General features: G+C 34.7%; 3 protein-coding genes across 5 annotated transcripts in view; 1 reads left to right on the top strand and 2 right to left on the bottom strand.

The window, feature by feature from the left end:
• The window catches only part of LOC111044905, a 336,821-nt gene that overhangs the window by 50,445 nt on the left and 259,975 nt on the right, over positions 1 to 26,401 (top strand). The window lies entirely within an intron of this gene.
• LOC111063292 (THUMP domain-containing protein 3-like) lies at positions 1,385 to 18,056 on the bottom strand. The gene is made up of 7 exons (XM_039421316.1): positions 17,553 to 18,056; positions 9,368 to 9,445; positions 7,939 to 8,425; positions 7,052 to 7,230; positions 4,158 to 4,349; positions 2,677 to 2,814; positions 1,385 to 1,755 (listed from the first exon to the last, which is right to left on the bottom strand). Exons 1-7 carry the CDS (start codon positions 17,772 to 17,774, stop codon positions 1,645 to 1,647), a joined length of 1,407 nt encoding a protein of 468 aa, XP_039277250.1. The 5' UTR covers positions 17,775 to 18,056; the 3' UTR covers positions 1,385 to 1,644.
• Positions 20,688 to 26,401, bottom strand: part of LOC111062423 (transcriptional repressor p66-beta) — a 60,898-nt gene continuing 55,184 nt past the window's right edge. For all 3 annotated transcript variants that reach the window (XM_039421312.1, XM_039421309.1, XM_039421310.1), the window contains exon 11: positions 20,688 to 25,747. In XM_039421312.1, coding sequence (XP_039277246.1) covers positions 25,370 to 25,747 — 378 coding nt within the window. In that variant the 3' untranslated portion in view covers positions 20,688 to 25,369. The remainder of the gene's footprint in view (positions 25,748 to 26,401) is intronic.

Raw genomic sequence — 26,401 nt, 5'->3', positions numbered from 1 at the left:
TATATCCAATTCTGAGGTTAAATTAGACATTTGAGGATGTTGCAATTTTACACGATTTGGCAGCCCTGTAATTTCTTCAGATGTAGGGCCAAGTCTCAACTTATTTTATACAGACTATAAGTTGATATTACGCATTCGGTAGGAATTGGAGAGGGAAGCCGAGGCCAGCACGTCTCGTGTCTGATGTTGCAATTTATGTTTGTTAATTGTTCAGTTGCCATCATAGTCCAGTCAAATGGTCGTTTTTCAGGAAACAGCCCCGAAAGAATTTTTTCTCGACGGTTCTATATGAATTTTGGGGCGCTGAATTCGAATCTGAAATTTGCTGACACGCCAGAGGGCGGCTTCAGCCCCAAAACCCCCCAAAATTTCGATTTTTTTCAATTTTCCCATTTTATCTCGCGAACCTCGAGTTTCTCAAGAAAAATCATTCCCGACAAAATTGAAGAGAATAAGATTTCCAATAAATTGAGTGGTCGCGCAGGATTCAGGAACCATTTTAGGTTCCGGAGCTACGAATTTTCAAAAAAGGGGTATTTTTCAAGGGGTTTTCAAAATTATGCAAACCTACCACTTCTACCCTAGCCTATACAACTTGGATATTTTTCTAGTATATATAAAAAACCACACATCAAGTGAAAGAACAATTCATTATGAACAGGATTCCTTAGGAATTTTGGGGGTTTTTGGGGGTGAAGCCGCCCTCTGGCGTGTCAGCAAATTTCAGATTCGAATTCAGCGCCCCAAAATACATATAGAACCGTCGAGAAAAATTCTTTCGGGGCTGTTTCCTGAAAAACGACCATTTGACTGGACTATTCCAGTAAAACATGCTCTGCAATACAATGTAATCTGTATTTTGTATGGAATAAAGAATATTTGAATTTGAATTTGAATCATGCCCATGTGAAACATAGAACATCGTGTTTTTGTGTATGTCAGATTTATGAGGAGTGGTGAATCAGTTTCGGAAGTACAACGCCTCTTTCGTCGAAGTTTTAACGTTCCTCGGCATGGAGACATTGCAAGACGATAATGCCATCTTGTTAGGAAGCGCCGCATTATAATAGTATTGATTGTAGGTTCGGATCACTATAATGATCCGGATCAATTGATCTCGTTCACTGCCACAAGCCAATCAGAAGACCAGGATTGGAACTTCCCAAGGTCACGTGACGTGTCTAGTATTTGCGTCATGTAAAAAGCATTGGTTAGATAGGCGTTTGATTACAAGTTTCCATTCTGTACCTATTCTGTGATACAACCTCATGGAACACCAAGATTCCTGTAGTATGCAAAGAAATTGTGGCATTTTCAGAACAAATCACAGCTTATTTCAACCAACAGTGCTCAGCAACAGTGAAATGTTCAAAAAACTCAATACTAACTTTATTGAAGTATCAAGTTTTATTCATCATACCTTATACCAAGCAATCATATCTATGCTATGCATAAAATAAATAGAAAGCATTAACAAATGATAGAAAGTTATTAATGTCCATCCTGGAGTAACGAAAATAAAACTCACTTATAAAGAAATTGTCCGCAATTGGTCAACAAAAAATAAATGCAACGTCCAAACTGGAGGTAGGCCTACTGCACAAACATATAGCAGTGGAGTATACGGAATGTAAACTCAATTGTTCAAATCATTTTAGCAGTTCTTCTCAACACAAAAACGGCTGCATCGAGACCACCCAAATTGATACCGATTCTATGTGGATTGGTCCAGTACTGAGAAAAGTTCGACAAAACCTGAAACAATGAATATTCTCTTGAGCGATACTGCCTTCAATGTCCAGCCATGTTCCTAGGTGTGAGTAGTTTTGTCTGTATTAGAGAATTTCGGATGTTTCATGGAACAGGCCCCTGAAATGTATAATCAAATGGTTCTGCAAGGGTTAATTAAAAACTGGACCAACAGAAAACTTGACCTACTGATATCTTGAAGAATTTAAATAGGCCTATAACCATCCTCGGTTAATTTAAAATCAATATGCACATTTCAAGTTAATTAGTCCAGTAGTTCAGACGTGATGATGCGTGTACGAGTCGTCATTCATAAATTTCCTATCCCGTAAGTGTATAAGCCAATTCTTTCCTTTATTAAATTATAGAAAATGCACACTATTGTTCTTACTATTCACTATTATATCTTACAATTTAATACATGCAATTATAGTGTACTCGTTATACTAAGTGAAAAGCACTTGGTATTGTAATATATTATTTTAAATAAAATCTTCTCCGCTATGGAAAAGCATATTATTTATATTACGATATTATCTATACTACATTAGGAATTGTTACTCACTTTATCATACTTATTGAAATTAATTAACTAATGAAAATACAGTACTCGAAATTGCGCAGAAGTTGATAGATTATTCATGCCATAACATTTATGTCAAATCGATTCAAACTAAGTCATTTTCAAGTACATCAGTATACTACAGTCCTACACTTGAAAAGCTGTAGAATTCAATTAGGAGTAGGCTAATCTAATAGTTATCGAACGTTTAAAAATCGACAGTCAATTAAATATGTAAGCCATTTACAGAAATGTTTTTGGAAGACTTGAAAAGGCAATGATATTCATTAAAAAAAAATATTCTACAAGACTCAATGAAAATCGTAAGTGAAGCAAAATCGTCAGTAGCCTATATTATTGTTTACCTTAGTAAATGCTTTGCGGTCATGAGTCATCAAAACTGCTCGGCCACTTTCCAGCCTGACAACTCTTGTCAACTCATTGAGCACTCTTCTGTACAGAGGCACATTGTCTATTTTTCTGCCACTTCTTTTTCCAAATGGCTGGAAGGAGAAAACAAAAATCAATCAACATAAATGAGAAAAGACCATCTACAGTGATAAATTCTGAGTACTAATGATTCATTCATAGTTTAAGAATATTATATTGAAAGAATAAAAAGATTTTTTTTAATTATCCTCATATATCCATATCCTGTGGCAGTACATTACACAGACATTCCTTTCTTTTGTATTGAATATAATTGTGATTATTATACTTTACTATAACTATACTTTACTTTACTTCATTATACTTTAAATATGTAATTTAATTTTTATAATTTTACAATTAACTCTACATTTTTTCTATTTCATAATATTTTTATTGAAAACTATTGTATTATATTGAAAATTATTTTTTCTACAACTGCGCATAAAGAAAGAATTTACATACTCAATTCTCCTCGTAAAACAGCTTATTTCTGAGGAGAATCTACTTTTTCGCTCGCTAACCATCTGCACATGCGCAGTAAATTTTCTTTACGCTCGCTAATCATTCGCGCATGCGCAGAAGAGTTTCTTTACGCTCGCTAATCAGCTGATGATAAGCAGCTCGCCAAAAGACAAACCACTCTCGGACAGGTCTTAAACTAAAAATTCGGTAATTGTACCGATTATACAGCCATTATGGATATCAGTGTAGACGATTTATTATAAACTCTGCCAGATATAAGTGATTTAACAGGTTTGTGCAGTTGTAGAAAAATGTTTGTATGTAATTCGCGCGTAATGCTTCTTTATCGCTCTTGCAAAATTATCACGCTCTGCTTCGCGTCGCGTGATAACTGTTTTGTGCGAGCGATAAAGTCGCGCATTACGCTCTTAATACATAAATAGCTATTATCGTGTGAAGGAGGCAAAATGGGTTTTGTCCATGTTGTCTCCATTAATAAATAAATAAATAGGCTACTTTACCACCCTATTACCTTAGATTAATATCACGGTAAGGGAACAAAATATACGTTGTTTAGATGTACTGAAAAAAATGTTTTTCTTTGAAAAAAATTATAATTATGGATGGTTGATAATTTATTCTAAGTTGGTGAAAGAACACTTTTGAACACTTAATGTAATATTATTTTCTCAATAATTATTGGCACTAGCTGTAATCACTATTACATTTTACATTCTCTTATCATTATTCTTCATGTGACTCCAATTATTCTCAATGTGACTCCAATTATTCTCAATGATATTAGTCTATTATGTTTGAAAAATAAATCCCATGCCAAAACAGCTTCAATTTAAAATACATATAATGAACAAAGATCCAAATAATTTGTCTTAATGATATAAACTTGAAATAAGAAACGTATGTTTTTATGGAATATAATTAGAATATGTACCAGATCTGTAGTGAATATATCGACTGAAGCGCTTCTAAGAGGAAGCCTAGCAGCGTCCCATTGGAAAACGTCGAGTGGCAACGGCTTATTGTACACACTTTCCAGACTGGTCAAATTGCACAGCGTTCTATTCACTGCCTTCTCATGGTTATCGCCGCAAATGTTGAACACATAAGGGAAAGCCAGACTACACTGCAACAACATAGGTATGAAGAATAAATATATCATTGAATAAAACTCAAATTTATTTGGTAACTAGTAGGTAACCCGTGCTTCGCAAGGGTCTATTTTAAAACTTTGCAAAATGAAAACTGGACGTAATAAAAAATTCGTAAATTGAAAATAGGCCTATAACCATCCTCGGTTAATGAAGAATCTTTATGCAACATTTCAAATCAATCAGTCTAGTAGTTCAGACGTGATGATGTGTCAAACATAATTTTCCTACATCACGTAAGTGTATGAGCCAGCTCTTTCCATTATTATAGCAAAGATGATGGATGATTTATCAGTATCTTTGAATGAGAATAACTTTTGAACGGTTTGAGAAATCGGTGCGGTTTTGATGCGACAGAAAACCAGTTATTGTTATTCGAATAGGATCCCCAATCATACCTATCATCTAATGTCCCTTTTAAAAGAAATGTTCAGCTGCTTCTATACAACAACTGGAAGCATGAAAAATAGAAAAATTTACGTAATGAAATCTTGAAGAACTAAAAATAGGCATATAACCATCCACGGTTAATTAAGAATCTATATGCAAAATTTCAAATTAATCAGTTGAGTATATTTCAGACGTGATGATGCGTCAAACATAATTCCCTATTGAAAACACAAATTTGAAGATGTCAACCACTTTTTATTATTAAAATATATACAGAACCAGGTTTCGTGGCTTTACCAGCCACTCAGTTGTAAACAACTACTTAGTTGTAAACAAACAGTTGAAGTTGTGGCTGGTAAAGCCACGAAACCTGGTTCTGTATATATTATAATAATTTATAATAACAAAAAGTGGTTGACAATTTCAAATTTGTGTTTTCATTATGGAAAAGTACCACAACGTCACTCACAACACAACTGTAAGGTTAATTCCCTATTCCTTACGTGTATAAGCCAGTTCTTTCCTTTATAATAGTATAGAAAACTGAAGAAGACATAATACTTGAAATAAATTATTTCTTATTTTATTGTGATCTATTCATGTTTTTCTTATGAAATTCAATGATAGACCTACAGCATGAAGACTATATCCATTTCATTTGTACTGGTGGCTAAATTTTACATTAAAAATAATTATTTGATAAAATCCAAGTTCAATTGTAATGAAAACAAATTCCTTCAAAAGATAATTGATGATAGTACGTTTTCAACAAATTGAGAACAAAAAAATTGGGAATATTCGGGATTCGAACCGAGGAACCATGGCTCCGTAGGCGAGCGTTTTACCATTACGCTACACGGCCGTTCGAAAATGATAGTCTTGTAACAGCATTATAACCTCCTCATAAAAAACACACTTCTGGGCTACAACAATGTATCCTATGGAACTCCATGTACGGTAGCATAGATGAAATTTGAACATTAATTCTGAAAAATCAAGATGAAAATTGAAATTTGGACTTCCAGGTGCACGAAATTGATATTTTTAGAATCTATGTGCAAAATTTGGAGATCTAAATCATTCCCGTTTCTCCGGTATGCAATCCACAAGTTGACATGTTTTGATGCAAACAGTCAAACACATGAACAAACGAACAAACACAATCCTACTCTCGCTTACTATATAGATTATAATAACAAATCCACAAATATTTACACTACTTCAATAGGTGCTATATCATTACATAATATGTCAACAAATGTGCAGCCTCGGTTTATTTTTATGGAAATAAAAATAATTTTAGACAGTAAATTTATTGATTCAGAGGGGAAAGAATGAATTGAAAGAGGTGTAATACAATATACATTTGGGAAAAGAGGAATGAACATCTTTTAAATAATATAATTCATCTTGAGTTTTTATAAAAATATGAATAAGATTAACAGGGTAAACAGCAACAACAGCACAACAGGGTAAACAGCTAGATGGAAATTCGATGAGCGCTACTATTTAAAAATTATTTGTCAGCCCGGGAATGACAAGTATTCCTTGTCGAGAACTTTTCCTTAGTAGCAAGATACTCACACTGCCGTCACTGTATGTATATAGAGATCTGTGCATACACTCACAAAAACCTACCAAACTTCACCCGCAATAATGAAATCCACAGTCTCAATATAAGGCACTCAGCCTCCCTATCAGTGGCTGCTCATGGAACCGCCGGGAATGACAAGTAATCCCGGGCTGACAAATAATTTTTGAATAGAAGCGCTCATCGAATTTCCATCTAGCTGTTTACCCTGTTGTCAATATTTGCAGTAGCAGAAGTCTTCGGGGTGAATTACAGCATATAATTTGGATTTTCGTTCAATAATAATACTAATCAATTCATTAGCATTTGAATGATTGCAATATCTCATTAATTTACATATGTAAACTATCAGGAGCAAAATTACATTACAGTATTAAAATGCTAACTTAGATAGGAATAGACTTTCCTTATATTCATTTCCACTTTCTAATTAATCAAGTGTAAGCAATGGGGAAGGATCGAACAACTTTACCAATATTCAAGATATCTATTTGTATATAATTTGTGTCAAAGTATGATATCTATTTGAACTGTAAATTTTCGTAATTATTATAAGAAGATTTTACATAGCCTCATTCAGACTATTCTATTATAAAAATTAGGGAGAGAAACAGTTTTGGGTTCAACCTGTTGATTCTATTCCAGTCATTTTTATTTTTGATGTTGTAATTGTGTAAATTGTGTTTTTGTGCTTACTTCAAAAGGAATAGAGCCGCCTCCACAGAGAGGATCGACGACCAAATCACCGGGCTGAGGCCGAGCCAAGCGCAGCAGATTGTAGCAGAGGGTGGCGCGAAGGGTGGTCGGGCCAAAGTGAGTGATGTTCCTCTTGTGCATCGACTCTCTAGTCAGCGCCAATCCAATGTAGACCTCCTCTGTTGGCATGCAAACATTGTAATATTAGTGAATCATTGGAATAGAAACATTGCAACCAATTTCACAAATAATGTAATAATAGTAAATCATTGAAATAGAAAATTTATGATTGATTTTATGAGTATTTAATAGATATATTTAATGGAAGGTTGTGATCGATGTGCTAAAATCAAACTACAGTAATTCCAATTACACATGCATTACAGAATGTATTAATGCTTATCAGTAATGTCACACATACAAACGTTCATTCAAGTGAATCTATCACTTTCGGTAAGATAAACTTGAAAATGTGTAAAAGCGAAACCAGAAAAACAAAGTGGAGCTAGAAAAATTACCTAGAAGAAAAAACCCTTTCTATTAAGCCAGAGGACTGGGAAACATCAACTGTTAACCCATTTCAACAATCAACAATGTCTCAACTCTAGCACTCATTTGAATTGTTCTATATTTAAAACTTCTTGCAAAACCAACTCCAATTGAAGCAACCAACCCCTACAAATAAATGAAATGTGGATAGCCTTAACTACTTCTAAAGAAATGGAAACCAAGTGGAATTGAATGGATATGAATAACGGCTAATGCTCCGCTGCACAAGGATGTGTTAAATTTTCCAGCAAATGGGCACCACTATAGGATTTTCTCTTTTCAACTATTTAGCTCCTACTGTTTCGCTTTTACCCCTTGGGAATGTTTCAAGTACTCACTGTCACAAATGTTCAAGACAACTTCCAAGTCGTAATACTTAAGATCAACCAGCCACATGTAATTGTCATGCAACTGGCCTCCAAAGTCTCTAGCCGCCTCCATCGATGAGAACGAGTGTTTGCCAACTCTGTTGCAAGTTGCTCTGAACTTCAAGACATTTAACTCATTGTCCCGCAAATACTGGTCCAACTCATCTTTGTTCTGAGGCAGTTCTTCACTGATCTTCATCTTATCTATATCAATCTCCTCACTATCTTTCTTCAATCCATCGGCAGACTCCGAATCTTCAACTTTCGTGTCACCTCCACCTCCTTTCTTGCTCGCCTTTTCTTTTAAAATTGTATTCACTGCTAATGCCTTCTGACTCTGCTCGCTTGTTGGGAAACAGATGCCATTGTAAGCCATCATACGTTCCGCCCAAAGTAGAATGTCTTGTTTGAAATTATATCTGTTGACTATGTCCTTGACTGTTGACAAATCTGCATCCTGCGAAAACAAACAAAAAATGGGCGGATTTGGGTAAATTTATTACGTTGAACAGAAATTTAATTTTACTCTTCTACACTGTACACTTTACAATTTTACGAAAATGGTCGTTGAACGTAAGGACCTCGACCAGTATGATGATGAGATCAACATTTTATTTTACTATCCCTCTCTGTCATCAGTCAAAGCACATAGCTGTATCCTCTTCTAACTCCGTAAAGTTGCCAAATCGTTCGAAGATAATGTAGGAAAGTGAACTATAAAAATATTTAATATCAAGTAAAATATGGAAATTTATTATGAAATCGAATAAATTTATCATTTTGAACAAGAATCAACAGTTAATATTATTATCAGATACAGGTACCGGGATGACTTGGATCATGGTTATTTACTATTGAAGGTGATGTAAATGTGAAACTTTGCAACTATGCATTTCTATCATTTCCACCGACTCTAGAACGTGAATGTGAGATGATTTGTCTGTATAAGTTTTCCCTAAATTGTTTATTCCTAATGTTGATTATAGTGAGTGAATTAATGAAGTTTGAATCATTATTATTTACTGTTGTCAATGATAGGTTTTCTGTATTGTTAGATTTTACCTGATATATTTTAAAGGAAAACAATTCGCTAAATTATTTTTTCGTCATCATAGGGTCAACAATTTTGACCACTCGTACAGAAATGTGTATGACTATATAAATATTCTGACTGCCTAGTTTACAATGTTTTGTATTGTTGACTGTAATTATAAATTGAATTTGAATTTGAACGTAAGAACACTGGATATTGTTGAAAAATATACGTAACATATTTTATGAGTGGGAACTCAAAGTCTATCTTGAATATATATATATTATATTTAGAATGCATGACAATTATTGAACATCAGTACAAAACTATTTTTAAAAAACACTTTTTCCATGCAAAATATCTTACCTTGTCTTTTCCATCGAACTCAATATTTTCGGCGTTTATAATTTGATATAGATTATCAACTGATCGCATTTTTCGTAACTGCAAAAACAAAATAAATGTGTTATTTGTAAAGTTACCGAATTAATAGTTACTGACTTATAGACTGTCATAATATTCAGTCTCCTGAAGATTGGCGCACAGTGCTCCAGCCGATTAGACCAGGTGATGATCCGAATAACCTTCTTTTGTAGGAGCAGAATCTTTCTGCAGCCGCCTGCATGACCCCAAAGCACAATACCAGAATTGATATGTGGAAGAGGCCATGGTATTCTGTAACTAGGTAGTCCAAAGAAAAATGACTTCTCAGCTTGTGCATCATATATGAAATTCCTGACTGTCCATCGCAGATCATGTCAAAATGCTACAGATCTCCAGATCCCAGAACAGTCAATGATTACATCGCTAGATTGGGATCTTTGCTTAATGATTGCTATACAAAGCATCACAAAATCCTGATACTTGGCGATATAAATGTAAACCTATTGAAAACTGATGACACAAGCCTAACAGAACTAAAGAACACTCTAACTCAGCATGGGAGAAACAAAATATAAATTACCGGCAACCAGATACCCCAACCTCAGCTACAAGTATAGATGGCTGCTTCTACAACCTACAACCTGATAAAACTAGTAGTTCAGAGAACAGTAGAATTCGCTACACTCACTAAAATCAATCACTATTGACACACGCCCGCCTATTCACACACAAACACACATACAAATTGGATTTAGAGTATAATGATATAAATGCAATAGGAGCGGTGGTGGACGCTGAGAAATAGAAGTTCTTTATATTTTTGAGCTAGGATGCACGGTTAAAAAAATTAAAAATCTGAAACTTGAAATGTGGTTGTTGGGGGGGGGGAAATAATTGAATTACAAAAAAATCAAAATTTTCAACATGTAATGTATGAAATAAGACCGCCTTCGAGCTCTGGAAAATAAAAGTTTCCTACACTTTTGAGTTAGGATGCACAGCTGAAGAGATGAGAAATCTGAAACTTGAAATGTGTGACTTTGGGAGGGGAGATTATCGAATTCTAAATTTTTGAAATTTTGAACATGTGATATATGAAATAAGACCACCGTGAAGCGCTGAAGAATAAAGGTCCTCTACACTTTTGAACTCGGAAGCACGATTTAAAAGATAAAAAATCTGAAACTTGAATTGGGACTTGGAAAAAAATCGAAATGCCAAAAATTAGAAAATTTTCAACATGTGATACATGAAATAATACCGCTTTGAAGAGCTGAGAAGAATGAGCCCAATTTGAACCTGATCTGATAAAGTATTGAAAAGTTAGGTTGATTTTAGGGTAAAATTTCCGAATAAAGGGCCGCCATCTTGAAACGGGAATGAATTTTAAAATTTTGAATACATACGTTTCTGCGCCTTGTTTCAAAGTACTTGTATACCAAATTTGATCCAAATCGGACAATAACTGCGACTGTAACTGCGGTACAAACAAACAAACAGACAAACGCCGATTGACTTGAAACATAGAATTCGCTTCACTCATTCAATGAAGGCCACAGTATGCCAAAAACAAATTTCAGATCACCATTCAATAGGCTACTATGTACCATCAGAGCTGAAAAAAATAATCAGCAACTTTACATTGATGAATTTTATCTTCTTTGTGTGAACTTATGAATATGGAAATTTGTTGATTGAAGGAAGATTCTATTTTACTATTTAAATAAATTAAAATGCAATTTATTTATTAGCCCAGTCAACGAAGTGTTATAGAGGGAAAAGTTTGGAAGACAATTTTTGACCCCGCAGTTCTGTTTAGGGTAGTGAGGAGGTAAACATATCAAAAGTCTCCACCCCTAACCCCTGTGCTAAGGGGGTGGGGGTGGTTCAAAGGTACCATTTTTTGGTTTCTCGCATATAACTCGAAAATTATGCATTTTACAGACATGACTATTCTATAGGAAATTAAAGCTTACATTATTTCCTACAATATTGATCTAACAACTTTCTCTATATCTCTTTCACGTTTCGAGATATCCGCTCTAAAAGATGTGACATTTTTGAAAAAACATATTTTCCCTCAATTTTTTGCTAGTTTTGCTCTTAGAACTTTTTTAATATCGATGGGAAAAATCCATGCTGATCATGAGCTCATAGAGCATCAAATTCTCTTCAATTTAATGTACAATTTCACAAGTTTACGCACATCCCCACGACTGTTGCAGCAGCTTTAGTGTTGAGTGTGAGATCTTCGGTTATGCAAAAATAGACCAATTGAAAAAGGAATTTGGAGAGAATGTTTTGAATGAATTTTTGACTTCGCAGCTTTGTTGGGACCAGTTTGGGGGTGAACATATCAAAAGTCCCCATCCCTAAAGTGCTAAAGGGATGAGGGTGGTTTAAAAGTTGACTTTTTCAATGTTTTGCTTACACGCTCATATCTTGAGAAAAATGCGTTCAACCGACATGACTAACTATTCAAAAATAAAGCTTGTTAAATTCTCTACAATATTTGTACTGTGGTGATTTGTGATATCTCCAACAGTTTTCGAGATATACTGTCTTAAATGTATAAAATTGTAAAAAAAACAGCTTTTAATCCTATTTGCTGATGTTTCAGGGCCTACAACTCTCCAACAATGCATCGTAAAAATGGATGCTCACCGTAGAATTTTACAGCTTTGTTTTCTCTTCAATTTGATGTATTATTTCACTACTTAATATTTTCCTTCTATTGTTATAGCAGATTCAATGTTGGGGGTGAAATTTTCAACTCTGCAACGAGTGTCAACTTGGCAGTTCCACACCTTCAATAGACGGGCTAGAGATGCGTATTTCTGCTATGTTTACCTCCCAACTAGTCTTCATTAAGCTACAAAGTCAAAAATTGTGTACCAGATGTTCCAGACTTAAATTTCATTGTCAAGTGATCAATTGTTACAAAATTAAAATTTCACCCCCCACCTAGAATCTGCTATAACAATAGAAGGAAAACATTAAGTAGTGAAATAATACATCAAATTGAAGAGAAAACAAAGCTCTACAAATCTACGGTGAGCATCCATTTATATATATATATATATATATATATATATATATATATATATATATATATATATATATAGCACATAACAGAAGACACTTTAAAGTTTGTAATATAAATTAAAACAGGAGACACAAGATATAGATTAAAAACACTTAAAAACTTACATTAGAAAGGGGAGAAAATTTTCGGAGACTGAGTCTCCTTCCTCAACCGAGCAGAATGTAGTTTTGAATCCAATGGTCGACCACAGAGTACGCACGGAGGCTCAATTGTAGCAGCAGAGACCACAGATTACGCGGTGCAGACGGATAGAGAGAAAAAGGGTACAGATTCAGGGGACATTATGGGGTATTTAGGGGGCGGTTACAAACGGGATATTTAAGATTTGAGTGAGTTATGAATAAGGAAAGGTGTAGCTTATGAATTGATAGAAAAGAGGAGATTTAAAATTAGAAATCAAAAAAGAATTAGACTAAAATTGGAGAAAGGAATTGTAGAATTGAACTTGAATGAAATTTATTTTTCATTTTTGTTGAACATTTAATATATATATTTGATAGCTGTGAAATTTATTATATGATGAAATTTATTTCAATTTAATTAAACAGTTGGTAGCTATGGTACTATTTCTGTCTGTTGAGATCAGGACTGGAAGCAGCTCCAAGCACCCAAATAAAAGCCAATTCTTTCGACTTGACATCTTTGGAGGGGGCTGTGGGAGGGAGGGTGGCAAGTACTTTGACTTTGAAGCATTGGTCAAAGTTCTTGTTGTGCTCAGAGCCATGGGTAGGGATGGGTAGGGAAGTATTATTTTTAAAGGAAGCCCTGTGATTGTTGATCCGGAGGTTTAGGGCAGGACAGAAGTTGCAGGAAAGGAGGTAGATGCAATTTTTGGAGATGCAATTACTGGATTGATGGAATTGGTGGGTGTAGTTGGTGATAGGACTGGTAAAGGAGATGGAAGAATCAGTGATAGGACAGGTTTTACAGCGGGGGCGTTTGCAAGGTAGGGTACCAGGTGGAGTTGGGATTTCATCAGAGGTGAGTGATTGGTTTTTATTAAAAATTCTTTTGAGGTTGGGAGGCTGCTTGTAAATGAGGGTGGGTAGTTGCTGGAAAAGGTGTTTGTTAGAGGGATTGGATGAGACGACATGGAACAGATCTTTAAGGACAGGCTTGAGGTTTTCGATTCCAGGGAAGTAGGTAGTACAGAGCTTTGGAGTTTGTGGGATTTGGGAATTTTTTGTGGTTGGATTAGTGTATGTTTTGGAGGAGATTTGTTTCTGTAACAACCTTTCAGGATGAAGAGACTTGGGTTCACGATTGGATTTTTGGGCAAACTTTTTGATGATTTGATCAGATGTAGTCGAGGGGGGAGGGCAAGAAGGGTCAGAGGTGTTGTTGCCACTGAAGTATACTTGCCATCTGAGATATCTAGTGAAGTGAACAGTATCAGAGAGAAGGTTGATGGCATTGATTTTGGGAGTTGGGGCAAAAGAGAGACCCTTGTAGAGGACTGATTTATCTGTAGGTGAAAGGTTTCTTGAGGATAGGTTGAGGACAGTGAGATTTTCAACGTTTTCTTGGTGGATTGAAGGTGATGTAGGTTGTTGGGGCAAACGTTTGGGTAAGGAGGGGGGAATGTGGCAGGGTGGTGGTAGGTTCAAGAGCAAGGCAAGGCTGGGTTTGTCACTGATGAGGGGGGGGTGGTAATGTTGGAATGATGCATTTGAAGAGGCAGGTTATTTTGGAAGTGGGATTTGTACAGGGAAGAAAGTTTTTCAAGGTGAGAGTTTCTGTTTTTCTCTAGAGCACAATCTGATTTTTTTAGGATCTCATCACAGATATTGGAAAGGGAAGGATCATTGTGGAGTTTAATCAGTTTGATGAAAGACAGAAGTTGGCCAAGATGGGAGTTGACTGATAGAGTATACTGTTCATGAACAATATCAAGAAACTGCAGTGAAATCTGATGTTGGAATTTGAATAAAGGTGGGTGGAATTGGGGAGAAAGACCAGATAGTGTGAGTTGTATTGATAAACCATTTGGAGGTATTTGAAGAAGTTTGCAGGTGGAGAGGAATTCAACATGACTAATGTATTTGGAGAGTTTTTTTGGAATGGAAATGAATTTGTTGGAACCAGTAATTGCAAGCAAAGTTAGGATGAAATTGTAGCATGGTGTTTAACGTGGAGGAGAATGAGAGAAGGGATAATGAGTACTATGTGAAAGTGGAATCAATGAAGTAAGTAGGTTGGGATAGAATCAGTTCAGGATATATCAACAATCACAAAGCAAGATATGAATTGGTAGAGAGAGCTAATTTACTATAAGAATAGAAGTTGGAAAATATCAGGATAAAGATTATTATGATCTATAAATTATTATTATTTCATAAAACAAAGAAGTAATGCGGGTCAGGTTATGAGAATTGAATGAACAAAATAGGATAACAAACAGCACGGTAAGTGAATAATATTGAGTTATAGGCAAATGCAAATATATTATTGAGTTAATCAAAACACAGGGGAGTAGCCAATGTGAAGTTAGGAATTAGAAATTAACAAAAAGTTATAATATATTCTAGTTATCCAGTGAAATATGAGGTTATATTATGATATATGGTTAAGTTGGATTATAGGTTAATTCAAGTTATATAATATTAGGTTATGACAGAATAATTGATTCTATGTGAATTGGGATAGTTGAAAGGAGTTCATAGATTATTAAGAGGAAAGTACAAAACAGAAGAGATAGGGTTTGGAAATGTGGACAGTGGTAGTATAGGAATATACTAGGTTAACATACTAGTATGGAGTCTTCATTGATCTACAGAAAACATTAGACACACTGAACTGGGACACTGAAGATAAAACTGAAAAATAGTTGAAAAAGCTCTACAGTGACTGGAGAATTCGGCTAAAATGGAAAACGATATGTAGAACTAGACCACCACAAAGGAAACAGCATTGTTCAGTACAAATCAACCCTTGCAATCGAGCATTAAACAAAGGTGCACCCCAAGGATCCACACAAGGTTCCTGATATACATTAATGACTTCCCGAATGAAATAGACAGCAGAAACAACTGCATACTCTTTGCCGACGACACTACAATACTGGTGCCTCATAATGAATTAGACTCCGCGAACACACCTGTCAACAAAACACTGGAAGGAGCCATCCATACCTGCAATAGATTACATCAATCTATCAACAAACTGAAAGCCATACACGTGACTTTACAACCAATCAACAATAGTCCAGAACTAACTATCAATAGTCAAATTACAGCAGCGGCACACACGAGATTCTTGGACATAACAATCGACAGAAAGCTGACCTGGCATCCTCACATTGAAAAACTCAGCCAGAAATTATCATGGGCAGTGTAAGTGATTCGGAAACTGATTAATAAACAGTATTAGGAGAAAAGGAAGCTCTCACTGCATACTAAACTCTGTTCGCTTCCCACTTGACATATGGCATCGTGGCCTGGGGATCAGCCTCGCAAGTGTACCTCAACAGGATACTGGTGATCCAGAAGAAGGCACTAAGAACCATCCTGGGGGTGAGCATGTTGGAGCATTGCAAGCCACTCTTCCAGAGATACAAGCTGCTTACAGTGACATCGCTTTATATCCTGGAGACAACCACTATGGCAAAGAAAGCCTGCCCTGCTCTAAGAATAAAGAAGCATAAACATAATACAAGAAATAATGAGGATATGGATCTACCACAGCAAAAAATTCATAAACTATCCAACCTATGCAGGAGCCTTCTTCTTCAATTTGCTGCCAACAAACCTGAAGGCCATGGGCATAGAGAACAATGAAATCTTTGCTACCGCACTGAAGAGATATTCGACAGAACGCTCATGGTACATGCTGAGGGATTTTATTGAGGACCATACATTTCAACACCTGTCTCGTCGAGCAGCAGATACCAGTAATTAAGGAAGTAAAGCAACTTCACGGCCACCTCTTAAACTCCATAGGCTTTATCTTAAGTTTCTCTATACAGTGCGAAATACTGTAGTGTTTATCATCTGAGTAGTGATGAACACTGTAGTGTTTATTCTCCATTGCCGACTGTAAGGACTCCACCAAGCTACGAACAGCATCTGTGGAAAAATCCCCCTTCGGAATCCAAATATGGACTGCCAATTATGTCTGGATTTGAAGAATTCTTGATCCATGAATTTAGTAGATCCTGGGTGGTTATCTTTTTCCATATGAGGACTGAAATTCACATAAAGGCATCCTATTGACAAGATCAGTGAAAGATCCAAGAACATTATCCACAATCAACTTGAAGCACAAACAAGTTGAATTAATAATGTAATGTAATTTTTGTCCTGATATAGGCCTACCTATATTTGGTTTGTTAAATTTGTAATTTTTATGTGTGATATATTGATCTTGTTTAATTTTGTATTGCTTGTATGTCTTTTGACGATGTCTTACATTTGTTTTTAATGTTCTGGCAATAAATGGATCTTGAATCTCGAAAAAATTTAAATTAGACTATGATGATTCCACATTAACTTATAAATTAAATAAATTAGATCATGGTGAGAGAAGGTAGGTGCATGAGTCTGGTTGATGGTACGTTGGCAAGGTACCGATTGTTTAAAAAATTCAAACCCAAAAAACTCACCATCGTAACAAGCTGAAGAGGGAGAATCGTAAAGATATACGGTACTTATCAGCCCATGTTATCTCTTCCGAGGACAATTTAAAAATTAATACATGATGCCATTGTCAGCAACCGCAGGCTGGACTATTTCAAAACTGTAGTCCCAAAGTAGCTCAAGATAGTGGCAAGTGTCCAGGCATAGCCTAATTAGGCAGACCCTATTAGTTCTCAAAATTCTAAAGAATAGACCAATCAAAACACTTTAACAGACCAGAAAATTGGTTCACTGCTGGGTTATTCTCTTGCAAGTTTTGCTCGGTTTCCCATGCTATGCCGGTCATCTATGTCTCATATAGTCTATTAATAATAATAATACTGTATCCACATAAAATAAATGCACATAGTCTAGATTTTATGAGCTTTATTCAAGTTACGTAGCTTAAATATAAGACTGTGTTTAATACATTCAATACGGTACTTACTTTATCAATATTAGCAGTATTTGACACAATGTTAAAAAAAATTCTGCCTCTACTGCGACAGCATTCCACTTCACTCCCAAATATTTCAATGCATTCTTCGAGTGCAACTCCTTCAAATCCAGTGTCAACCGTACCCTCAATTGTTACAATATTATAATTTTGCAGTGTTTTACTTTTGTTGATAAGAATCTGGAGACTTAATTCAGCCGCTTTGTCAGACATTTTACGAGACAGAATAAAAGTGTTATAAAATCAATTTTTTACAATTTTTCAACTTACTATCATTTATCACTTACACTATAGAGAAATAAATAGTGGTAAATAATAATACTATTTGATTTTTCTATTTTTACACCCACCCTAGAATATTAATCAACAAATTAAACGTTATGAACGCAAACCAAAATCCAATATTCAAATTTCAAAAATTTCAACTTCAACATTGGAACATTCAAAACTTTACATAACCTCAAACAAGAACAAACCACAGCCACAGCCACATTGATAGTACATGAGCACGACTGAAAAAAACTGTACGCCACCACTCCGTTCAGCGCTTAATTTGAAAGCACAAACCCACCACCTATAGTGAGGTCCACGTTATAATGACAGTGGATAAAGATAGAAGAAAAGCGATGCCGATTCTCTGCATTAATTAATCATATTTCTACACTGTCAAAAACGTAATTGGCACCGTTGTGGACCTAGAAAAGGATACTACCACCGGCTTTGTCGAATGATAGACAAGGATAGAAAACCATAGTTGATCAAATACTGTCATTATAACGTGGACCTCACTAACATAATAATTACTTGGGTGGGTACCCAAGGAAAAAAGGTTTTTCAATGAATACTTTTCTTGAAATTTCTAAATCACTTTCTGATTCTATTGATACAAAGCACAAATTAGTGCTTAAATTAGTTAAATCACTTACTAGTAGTTCTGTGAACCGTAGACCTCACGCAGTATTCTCATCCACAATAAGTACCTGATTGAAACTATAGACCTTATGGAAATACAACAATAGACTGGCTTCTCCACACATCTGTGTAATCACTTGTCACCTGATTTATGATGAATAATTCTGTAGTCTGATTTATACTCTAATATTGGCGTATGAAGGAGGCTTGTTTTTCCTTTTATATTATCCTTGAAATGCAAAATTTCCAAAAACCTTGTACTGTATATACGTCGACGCGCAATTAAAAAAGGAACATGGGTACCTGTCTAATTTCATGAAAATCTATTACCTCGTTTCGCCGTAAATGCGCAACATATAAACATTAAGAGAAATGCCAAACCGTCGACTTGAATCTTAGGCCTCACTTCGCTCGGTCAATTAAAAATAGTTAAAAGAGGGCCCAGTGTCTGAAAGCGCTCCACAAACTTGAGTAGAAGCTAATTAATAGCTTTTAATCATAAAAATCTGACTGCTATGTTGTAATCAAAGTATTTTAACCCTTATTGTTATGCCCTAGAACAATTGCATTAGAACATGATCTCGTGAATCTATATCAACGAGCGAAATATCACTGTGAGAACAATTTAGTCGGTGATGAATTATGATGGTTAAAGCTAAAAATTAAGTGTTTTTCACAATACAAGGAGCATTGTTGTCAGGTGTACCTGGAAATCTATATGAGATAGAGTGCTCTAACCTGGTCTCAGATTTTAGAGCACAAAATTACACCCAGACGGATTTTGTTGATCAAAAACTAGAATTCATCAAAGTTGATTTTTTCTTTAAATTTTACTAATTTAAAAAAATCATGACTCAGTACTCAATGAAGATAGACAGTTCCGAATAATCTCATTTTACTCAGAATTCAGAGAGCAAATTTTCTTTCCGATTACTGGATTTGGCGGAAATAGCTGAAAACTGGAAAATGAACCGAAAATGTAAGGTTTTTGGGCCATCCCGTATCTACTAGCACAAGGAAATTTCGCATGAAAAAATTGGTTCTGGACTTTTCTCATGTATCCAAATAATATATTTAAAAATAAGAACTACAATTGCAGGCACATCCCCTTTTTTATGTATTATATTGACTGGACTATTACAAGAAATATTTATACCGTGAGAAAAGTGCAAATTTTTTCAATGAGATCTAAACTTTTCCGTTCTTGTATTCAGCCATGAAGGAAGTATATCTTTACTTCAATTACTATGTATTACTTATTTTGTCTGTGATTCAGCATTGCTGGATATGGCACTCTTCCCTTCAGCTAGGATCATAAATGACGGGTACCTGCTCGTCAACTTTCATATTTCATCCAGCATAGCTGGCTCATCTTTTTTCCTGCTACAGCTCAGTGCTGAATTCTCTTACACTCGCATAATTCTCAAAATCTATCAACACTTGTATTTAGTTAGTATCCAAGCATTTCATGTTTATTCTACAAAGCTCAATATAATTTCACAAATTGCTCAAATTCAAGCAGATACTGCACTATAATAATATAGTCTCTAGTCTGTGATAATACGCAACTTAAAAAAAACTGTTATGTTGGTTCGATGAAGACATCTTTCAACTCTTATTTTAATTCGCTGAGTGAATAGAATTAATATAAAAACATATTTTTGTGTATCAATGTCAAGCAATGACTATCATGAGCTGGCAAAAAGTTTTTTTTTAAACACATTCACATTTTGCTTTGAAAAGAGTGGTTATTTTTATTCAAGTAGTTGTTCTAACCAACAACCGTAGTGTTGGAATCATCCAGAAATCGCATCCTGATTTTACTAAAAATAAAAAAGAAGCTGAATAGCAATATCCAATCATGCTGGATACAAGAACGCAAAGGTTTAGATCTCATTGAAAAAAATTCAGTTTCCTCACGGTATAAAAATTTACGAGATACGAGAGTGTTCAAACTTTTTTGCGTGAGTCAGCTACGCAGGATATGAGAGCTGAAGTCAGAGAATTCCATTTCGTCAACCAGAGCTGTAGAGGACGATAGTGATAGCCAGCAATGCTGGAGGACAAGTAGTCATACAAATTTTTCGAGGTTTTAAATGGCTAATAAGTTTCATATTGTAAGAGAAATCACCCTTTCTCCTGGATCCTCCTCCACCCACCCTCTACCCTCTATACCATCTACAAAAGGTGGACTGTAATGATATCACTAACAAATTCAAGAATCTCTTTTATTCAGTAATGAACACTTTGACAAAACTTATATACAAAACCACATACTCAATTTATAAAAGCTAGAAGAATTAAACTAAGACTGTAGAGCACCGATTAAAATACTCATATATTTACAATTAAAAGCTCAGATTTTCTATTCAAACTCATACCTTGAATGGGTATGAATCAAATAATATTTATTCTGACTTAGTTATAAAAACTAGTTACTTATTGCAGATCATCACAACATTTTAAATTCAAGAATAAAGAATTTCAGACACACTTCATTTTTACTATCAAATTTCCTCAACAACTATTGGTTCACTTCAAATAAATGAAAAATTTTCAACCAAATTGTTGAAAACAGCTAATTTACTTTTATAAGCTTTTTTACTATACAAGGAACTTAAAACTGAGATAGGAAAGATAAGTGTGGGCCTAATGCAATCAATAATTTGGTTAAACAGCGTTTTCTCAACGAGAAGATTGAAGCAAAATTGATCATTAATGTGATTGATATGTTCAAAAAACAACACTACGGTACCCAATTAAGAGCTCAATATGATAATACATTTTTAAATTGATAAATTCTTAGTAGATTTAAATGCAAACTTTCAACCAGATGACAACAATTGGACAACAATTAAAACGAACAACGCAATGACATAGTAATATTACATCAACTAGCCCATCAAAAGTCGGACGAACAGTAAACACCTAAAATAGACTACAACAGAATTTAAAATCTACATATTCGCCTATCTTTAGCTTCATCTCTACTGCTAAAAATAATTTGAGCTACCTACTTATCTCATATTATATAACAAACACACTTAGGATTGACTGAGAACAGAGCATTTTATCCGAATCGATTAATATCTCGAGGGATCTTGATGTTGAATAAATAATTGTAGATGGAATTTATGACTGTTGTAATAAAAAATGTACTATGACAATAATTACAGTGAGACGACTATAATACGTTATATCTATTGAAAGTTGTATGGCATATCTAATATTGCAAACAATAAAATATTAAAGTGATACTGAAATTGAAGAATAATTCAATAACCATCTATTAAGTACCACGTATGATCATGAGCAAGTTCAAATAATGAATGTACTGTAATTTGTTGTACAACTAAGTGATTGTGCGACTATGACGAGAATGGGTCAGAGGTTTAAAAATGATCATGTTTCGGAACCATTTAAAAAATCGTTAAAAAAGTATTCATATCAACTGAATATTAAATTCATAAACTACTAACACAATTTACTAACAGGTGCAAAATTCTATAAAAGATTTTCAGAACTTAATTCTAGAATAGTTATTATTTTATAGTACACAGTCTTTATAGGTGTAGGACACATACTAAAGCTAACAAAAATATATAAATTACAGTATTTTGAAACTGTGAAGTGAAAAACATATAGTGGGCATTGGAGTAATAAAAATGAGAAAAGAATAATTTCAATTTTCAAGCTGTAAAACAAGTTAATTCGTTGAAAATCTGTGGGTTCTAGGAAATTGATGATATACAGGAAATACTTACAAATCGCAGTCAAACTTGTGCGACCGTTTCGATTTTAAATTGCTGGATATTTCTCTCAATTCCTACAATATGAAATTCAGTGTAGAGATAATATATCCTCTTGAATAAAATTGAGATTGTAATAACACATTTTTAATCAATGAAAACATTATAACTACAACAGTTATTAACTATTCGGTAATATCAAATAACGTTATTCACATATCTAAAAAAAGCAATGAATTTTCTAAAGAGCGAGATATATATTGCATTTTCAATAGATTTAGCAATCAATCATGAAATTCAATAACCATTCAACATTGAGTGGAACACTCATTTAAATATTACAATTCGACATTGATTATCTAATTATTACGTATTTGATCAAATGAAAAATCACATTGCTTTAGTGGGCTGAAATCAATAGCTAGTTGAGTTTATTGAATAAATCAAATCACACTCTGGAAATCAATAGATTTTTCCAAAAATTCCAAATTTTTCACTTTATTAACATGAAGATTGTAAAATACATGCTTAGTTCCAAAATCAATAATCAAAATCCTTCTAACTATTAACCATGTATCATAACTTTTCAAAATTTACAAAAATAATCCTAATAACCAAAATATAAATGAGAAAAGACAATATTTATTTCGTTTAGAATATCTTGTTACAAACCGTTGAGTAAACAAGTTCATTCAAAACAAAATCTGTTAGTGGATTATGATAAAGCCTGCTTGTCTAGCAGATTCATTTTCAAGTGAAGTGAATAATATATTATATACAATACAGTTCTCAGATATCCTGTTGAAGACAACAAACAGCAATAAAAGATTAAAAAGGTCACCATAAATTTATCGATAGCATCACAGTCATCAAAAGATCTGTCAGCAAGCAAACTATTTCACCTGATTCAATAAATGCATTCAGAAATATAGAATCGACACTAGGCCCACTGCTTCAGTTGAAGCAACCAGTGGTTCGTCCCATTTACTGACCACCAGTGGACAGTTACTGACCACCATTAATGGCCACATCTTCCAAACGGTAATGCTGTCCTCAGGGAGGTCTGAAGGGCATTTAAATTAATTAATAAAATTCACATCCAACTTTTAGCAGACTTTTATAATTTTCTGACAAGAAGGAAATGAATCCAATCCATGAGACGTAGTAAGAAATAATTATTGTCTCTCAATTATTTTCGTAACTAATCAGGTGTGACTTGAAGAGCTCTGACACCCGTCCTGAAACAGCCTGGTCATTTGATATTAAATTTCTACTTGCGAACAGTAATAGTAGAACAGAGTACAAAACTCTCCTCCGTGTAATTCAGAGTTTTCCACAATTATAGAAAAAACTCTACAATGTACTGTACAAAAATTGGTGAAAACTCTTCATTTCAGTGCCCGTTTAATGAATATTATTATAACTCTCCCAAAATACACTAGTCAAAAATATTCCATTAATTAGACCCTCTTAGTGTTTATGTCACGTTTTAGAATGCCAGGGGAGCCTTGTTTCAATGAGAGTCTAGTGCACTATTGAAATAGTATATTTTATTAAATATTTTGACTTTGTATGAATATCAGAGCTGAGATGAAAAATGAATTCTCAAGTACTCTTTTTAATGTTTTATTAATTTACCACTTAATATCACTTATAGGATTAATATCACTTTATATGAAGTGATTTAATAAAACATAAAAAGGGGTACTTGAGAATTGTTCACCCTAACCATGGGGTTGGACACCATGGTTGGTTGGCTGAAGCTGGACCTCCCATATCGTAGACAAGGAAGACCTAGGACAGCCTCATCTACCAGCCAGTAGAAATTGTAGACAAGCTGCCAGTTTCAGCCACAAGTCTGTCGGAGACAGTTTTGGAGAGGAGACTGAGGGCTTTTTTAACTGATGATGAATTGATAGCAATGAGAAAAATCAATTAAAAAATACCTTATAAATATAATATACTTTTAGTATATTCGTGTGATTTATACACCGTTTGATACACCGTATTACCATGAATTATTTAAAGTACACCATTTTCTTGACTCCAAAATCGGGATGTGTCTTCAATTCAATTCATTTTATTGAATATGAATTATCACTACTTTTATAATGAATGTTACTTAGAAGGTGCGTCTTGAATTCGAAGTATGTGATATTCATATCGCTTGATCCTGGAATGCTATGTTCAAATTGTCCTTTGTTTTTGGGGATAACGAGGATTTTATAATATTATGTTGTTTTGAAAATTGTAAAAACGACGTATTTACTATTTGTACATCAAGAATTTCAATGAAAATTAAAACGGAAATATATCAAAGTCTGTAGAGTGATCACGGTTTAGTATTATTCATGAGAAGTAATTGCAAGAACTAAAATTATTACAATAAGAATACTTTACTCTCTGTGTAAAGTAATGATGAAGTACACTTGAAGGCGGATTCCCACATAATAAGATAATCAGTGTCCGCGTCCAGTTTGGTGCAAATCTTCTTTTAATGAGTTCTAGTGGGACTATTCCCACTCAGAGCAAGTAAGAATACTGTAGTTCCATTACAAGTTATAGAATGATATTTTCACAGAACAGGGCACATGACTGTACTGATACTGATGATATAATGGTCGATTGAATAAAGACTAGGATCTAGTGACTAGCAACTAGCTATTAGTTCCAGCTATACAAATAAGATTATACAGATGACTCGAATCCAAGTATTTGCTTGGAAAGGACTTGGAATTAGCAATTGCTAGCTTTTATTCAATTGGGTTAATTGAATAAAAACTAGAATCTAGTGACTAGCACCTAGCTATTAGTTCTAGCTATACAAATAATATTATACAGCTGACTCGAATTCAAGCATTTGTTTGAAAATAACTAGAACTAGCAATTGCTAGCTTTTAATCAATCGACCTAATATAGGTATCCGCCTATATTCTTCATGTAAAGTAAGGATTGAGTACACTTTATACTTTATGTAAAACAATGATACAGTAATGTAATGTTACTCACGCAAGGTTTGATTTGGAGTTTTTCAATTGTAATCACTAGTTATCAAATTAAGGACAACTTGGATCACCTGTATTGTTATTCACGAAAGGTTTTATTTAATGGATTTAGTTGACTATTTATGTGAAGTGGAGATGGGGATCACGACGTTTTCCAGTTGTTGAGCGAGTGAGCGTGCGGGTTGTGGGAGGAGCGGCCTGCGGCGGCAGCGGCGGCGGCCTGCGGACTGGGGATCATGTCGAGCAGATACTGACGGTGGAGGTCTGCCGCCTGCCGCTGCAGCTCCACCAGGTTGGCGACGGGTCCTTTTCCCTGCTGCGAGGAGGCGGCCGCCTGTGCCATGGCCAGCTGGTAGGGGTAGAGCAGTGGCGAAAACGGCAGCATGTGTGCCGGCAGCGGTGACGGCTGGTGTGGCGCCAATCCACGCAACAGCTGCTGGTGCAGCGCAAACTGCGCCTGCGCCTGGGCCGCCACGGCCGCCGCTGCCGCTTTGCTGTCCGCTGCGCGGCTGCTGTCCGGCTGCAACAACAAAACACCATCATTACAGACTAATTCTATATAATAAAGGAAAGTATTGGCTACGGGATAGGAAATTCATGAATGGCGTATTATCACGTCTGAACTAATGAACTGATTAACTTGCAATTTTTCATAAAAATTCTAATTCAATTCAAATTTGTTTTGCCTCAAAATAAAATACAAAAACAATACATAATATATTGAAAAAATCACTTAAAAGTAAAAAAATTCATAATGACCAAATTTCTTAAAATTAATTGGCGTTACCAGCAAAACCATGTTTTGAACTGTCCTTTAGTTTTCTGTTCAGTGATGCTCCTGCAATGCGAACGTGACCTTGTCATCAAGGTCTTTGCATGCAGTATTTTATTTCGTGCATTAATTATGGTGTATTTTTGTAAAACAGTGTAGATGTGCTAGATTACATTTAATTATCCTATAATGAGAACTAATACAATTAGTATTATCAGCAAATTTCATATTTATTCGGTTAAAAAGTTGTCTCAAGTATTGTTTTATTATTCTTATTTGCTATCTTTTTTTTAGTTTTGAGCACTGTACTGTTGTTGTAAATCGGTTGCGAAATAAAGAATCTTATCTTATCTTATCTTAACCTTATTGGTTTGTGTGCTGGCTACGAGTAACAAAACAGTT

This window comes from Nilaparvata lugens, chromosome 2 (genome assembly GCF_014356525.2).
Source record: "Nilaparvata lugens isolate BPH chromosome 2, ASM1435652v1, whole genome shotgun sequence".
In the NCBI taxonomy this organism is placed as follows: domain Eukaryota; kingdom Metazoa; phylum Arthropoda; class Insecta; order Hemiptera; family Delphacidae; genus Nilaparvata; species Nilaparvata lugens.
The sequence above is the reverse complement of the archived record's forward strand: the minus strand, read 5'-3'. Positions and strand labels throughout refer to the sequence as shown.